The sequence below is a fragment of the Aptenodytes forsteri genome, unplaced genomic scaffold, assembly GCF_000699145.1.
Source record: "Aptenodytes forsteri isolate BGI_AS27 unplaced genomic scaffold, ASM69914v1 Scaffold346, whole genome shotgun sequence".
In the NCBI taxonomy this organism is placed as follows: Eukaryota; Metazoa; Chordata; class Aves; order Sphenisciformes; family Spheniscidae; genus Aptenodytes; species Aptenodytes forsteri.
Genome location: NW_008794078.1, coordinates 32,916 through 36,868, shown reverse-complemented (window position 1 = coordinate 36,868; position 3,953 = coordinate 32,916). Strand labels below are relative to the sequence as shown.

The 3,953-nt window shown below is 40.3% G+C and overlaps 1 protein-coding gene across 3 annotated transcripts in view; it reads left to right on the top strand.

The window, feature by feature from the left end:
- Window positions 1–83: 83 nt before the first annotated feature.
- The window catches only part of APLF (aprataxin and PNKP like factor), a 26,997-nt gene continuing 23,127 nt past the window's right edge, over window positions 84–3,953 (top strand). For all 3 annotated transcript variants that reach the window (XR_002086354.1, XR_002086353.1, XM_009290760.1), the window contains exons 1-3: window positions 84–220; window positions 869–1,016; window positions 2,371–2,497. Coding sequence is in view for 1 of the 3 variants with exons in the window: in XM_009290760.1 (XP_009289035.1) it covers window positions 918–1,016; window positions 2,371–2,497 (226 nt within the window). In the remaining 2 variants the exon portion in view is untranslated. The remainder of the gene's footprint in view (window positions 221–868; window positions 1,017–2,370; window positions 2,498–3,953) is intronic.

The following is a 3,953-nucleotide window of genomic DNA, read 5'->3' as shown; positions in this document are numbered from 1 at the left end:
CTCTGTCGCCGGGGGAGCCCGTGCAGAACCGAAACCTCTCGAGAAGCACCTGGAGCGGGCCTGTTTGGGAAGGTGGCGGGGGGCAGAGCTCGGCCTCTTGTGTTTCTCTTCACGACGGAATGACAAGTTCAGCTGGTCAGCGTGTGCCGCCTGTGTAACGCAAAAAGCTGTGGAAGGGACAACAGTGACTCCCGGGTGGTGCTGTGCAGTGAATACAGCTGTAATTAGACTTTTTTTCCTTAATCCTTTGTGCTAGTGAATTGACTAGTGGAAGGGCAAAGCGTTGAAGGAAAAGCAGTTGCAGTTTCAGTGCACTTTCACGGCTGAAAAGCATTTCAGGTGTGGTGGCTCTGAGCTGAGGCTTTTAAAACCAGCTTCAAGCACCTGCGTGCGTGGCATCACCTCAGAGCTGCAGACTTGTAGCCTTTGGTGAGAACTGAACAAGAAGTGCCGGATTCATTGGGCATCTGATCCTGAAAACTGTATCTTAACGTCGTTATCTGACTTTTAGTATAGAATGAAATTTTGAGAAGTTGCACAGATTTGTGGTGAAGCAAATTTGAAGCTGTAATTTCAGCTTTCTCAAAGTTTCGTCATGGCAGTAACTAATATAAATTATGTACTTAAAAAACAAAATGCAGTACAGTAGGGGTCAGCAGCAATTGGAAAACCTTTGGTTCAAAATACTTTCAGTGGAAGGTGGAAAGGAAGGCACGTTTATTTCCTCTGTAAGTTGATGTAAGAGTACGTTACGTTCAATTTAGAAGTGTATTAATGGCAAGTGTTCAGACCAACTTCTGTGTTTAAGTGAAAAGTACGTTTGTATTCATGATGAGTTTGACTAGCTAAAATTAATTTGCTTTCTCAGAAAAAAATCAGGAGGTTGATGCAGAAGACCAATTCTTCATCCTGTTGAGATGTCTTGTAGTCCATCGTTAATAGAACCGGCATGCTCCAACTTTGAGATACAGGGAACCGCAAAAATGAGAAAAAATGATGCTACTTCCAGACATTTGGTGGGTACTTAATTTTTAAATGAAATTTAATATTTGTAAGCATGTGTTGAAAATGAAGTAAAGGTGTTGTGTTTTCTAAACACTTTTTTTTTTCCTGAGAAGTAAACTCTGGCAAAGTTGTATGCTCAAAATGTCTCTTGTTTTATTGATTTGTATGCTATACAAGTATATAAATAGATTTCTGTTATGTATTTATGTTTATGATAATTATGCTGCAGTAACTGGTTCTCTGGAATATACAAAAATTACTATTGCTACAGGAATATTTTGAACTAGCAATACGGTAGCTGAGTTCAGTACTACAGAACAAGGTCCAGTTCTGGTCTCTGGTCTGTATCAGTAACTGTGCTGTAAGTACCTGTGGAGGCCTAGGGGAGTGAGTGACTGTTCTCCCAACCAGCCTAAAAGCTTCTGAAACTTATATCTGGAGAGCGTGCAGTTGGACTGTAGATACCTTGTGCTGGCTATAACATCTGTTTATAGTGTACTAGCAGCCCATTTCATTTGAATCGTACAGCTGTGATGGAGTTGTGTTGTCAGGATCCATACAAACACGCAGATAAATAACCCTCCTGTTTTCCCCTGGCAGCCAGCATCTTGTCCAGCAAAACAGAGTTTTCAAAGCAAGCATCTTTTGCCTTTTTTAAATGTTGCTGAGTAAAAATGGCTTTCAGACAGTGTGATAAACAGTGTATGGAGCCGGTGGGATTTTTCTTAAGTCTTCTGTTGTGTATCTAGCAATATAGTGGTAAAAGGGACACATTGGTCAACATCGTTGTACAGTAGATAACTATGTACAACAGATGAAATGTCAGCCTTTACTGTAGCTGATGTTCCTGGGATGGATATTTACCTTTTAGTACGTAGGGATTCAAACTGATAGTATTACTTTCAGTACATAAGTATGTACTGAACATGACTTTGGTGTATTTAATTTTTTTAGAGTGTGGTTCCTTTCTGGAGAAAGGAATTGAGAGAATGCTAGCAAGACTTTTCTATAGGCATTTGTTTGTTAAACCTCCTCTTTCTCTTATTTCTATGTGTTGAAACTCTACAGGAAGATGCTGATATAGCTCTTCTATGAAACTTTCAATCTGTAGCCTTTTAGATAATTATTCCAAAGGTCTAAGGTTTTTTTTACTACATGAAGGTTTCTATAGATGTTGTTTTTCTGAGTGAGTAGGAAGTGTAAAAAAAAAAAAAAAAAAAAAATTTCGGGCAATGGGCACCATCCAAAAAGTAGGTAGTTGTCCAGGCTGCGTTTGAAGGACATAACTGTGTACAAACTTGTGTTCTAGTTTCTCCACCTCTTTTGTGACTGGAGAAAGGTACTAAACAGTAAATATTGTTTCAGGTTCCTCCTTCTGATGGTAATGAAAGTGAACAGTCAAAATCTATTCAAAGAAAGAGAATGCTTCCATCTTGGATGCTGGAAAGAGACCTCCTGGTTCAGAGGATTTCTGAGCCTGTAATGAAAGGAGGTAGGTTTGCAGTGTGGTACGTTTACATACCAATATACATTTATGTGCTTTGATCTCATTTTCTTAAATTATAATTGTGGTAGTAGAAAGTATTAATTTGTTACTTCTCTTTCCATATTCTGTGCCTGGCAGCTGACAGAGACTGACTTCTGTTGTCTCCTTTGTCATCAGTCCTACGGGCATGACAGAGCTTTTTCTGATCAGTTGATTTTCTTTCTGTTCTTTTTTTTTTTTTAATGCCAGGTAATATACTCTCTTTGGACAGCTGAACATCTGATGTTCTGGAGCCCTTTCCTATAAACTCACCTGTTTTGTTTAGTATGTAAATTCTAGGTAGTTTCTGTGCCTTTAATTGCAAGCCTTTTCCACATTTAAGTCACTGGTTGCCCTTCTAAATTTAGATTCTTCTAATTTCACAGGTTTTAAAGATGGGGGGTTTTGGGTGGTGGTGTGTGTTAGTTTATTTTTAACTGTGACTGAATCAGACTTGATCACTTAGTCCAAAGTTTCTTCCTAGGAGGAGCAGTTCATGACATTATAGTAGTTTCTTACTAGTATGAGGCTAAAATAGTATTGCATTCCCTCTTGTCCTTCCCGCAAAAGGAAATTCCTGAATGTACAATAAACTTCTACCACTGTGTATCAGCAGTAACAGCAGCAGAATATTGTGTTTAGTCTCTATCAACGGGAGACACAAGGGTGCCGCGTTGGCACAATCCCAAGAAAATCTTCTAGCATGCCCGGCTTTGGTCCTGGGAGCTTGTAAAGAGTTCTAAAACTGCCGATGGACATTCTCTGACAAACTTATGGCAAGGCATTTATTGCTTTGATGACTTTTATCGATGGAACTGGAGGGCTGAAGAAATGAGAGAAGGAAAATGACTATGTACATTAACAATGCTCCCCCAGCGTTTCTGTCTTTCTCTGTGCTGAAGACAGCACGCCTCACCATGCTTGCTGTTCTGTGGTGAGGTGTGAGGTGGTTTAGGTGCTAACTGCTGAGTTTCCTTTGTTCATCAGTCTAGGTGTATGAACTGTGGCTGGTGCGTACGTGTCCGCTCCTCTGTGTCCAACAGCTATTCTTTAATGCCTCTGTTTCCACTTGCGATTTCTGCTGAGATGGTGTGATAGAAAAATTTGGCTCTTGATGCCCGAGCAGGCCTGTGGAAGTATTTCATGTAGTGTCTGACCAATTGCTTCTTGTCTCCTGTAGTAAATGCAGGTGTCTGGATGGACTGACCTGGGCAATTCTGGCTTTGAACACCTCTGTCGTATGCCATCGGCTACACTGCCTATTCCTTTCCTCAAAAGCTAATTTTGAGAAAATTATAAGAAACGAAAGAAACTTTACTTTTTTTTCCCCCAAATCTAGCCTGTTCCCTGCTGGCTTATTCCCTCGGATGTAAAAATTCCATGTACCAGAGGACTTCTGCTGGCTATGTTGTGTTGTTGAGTC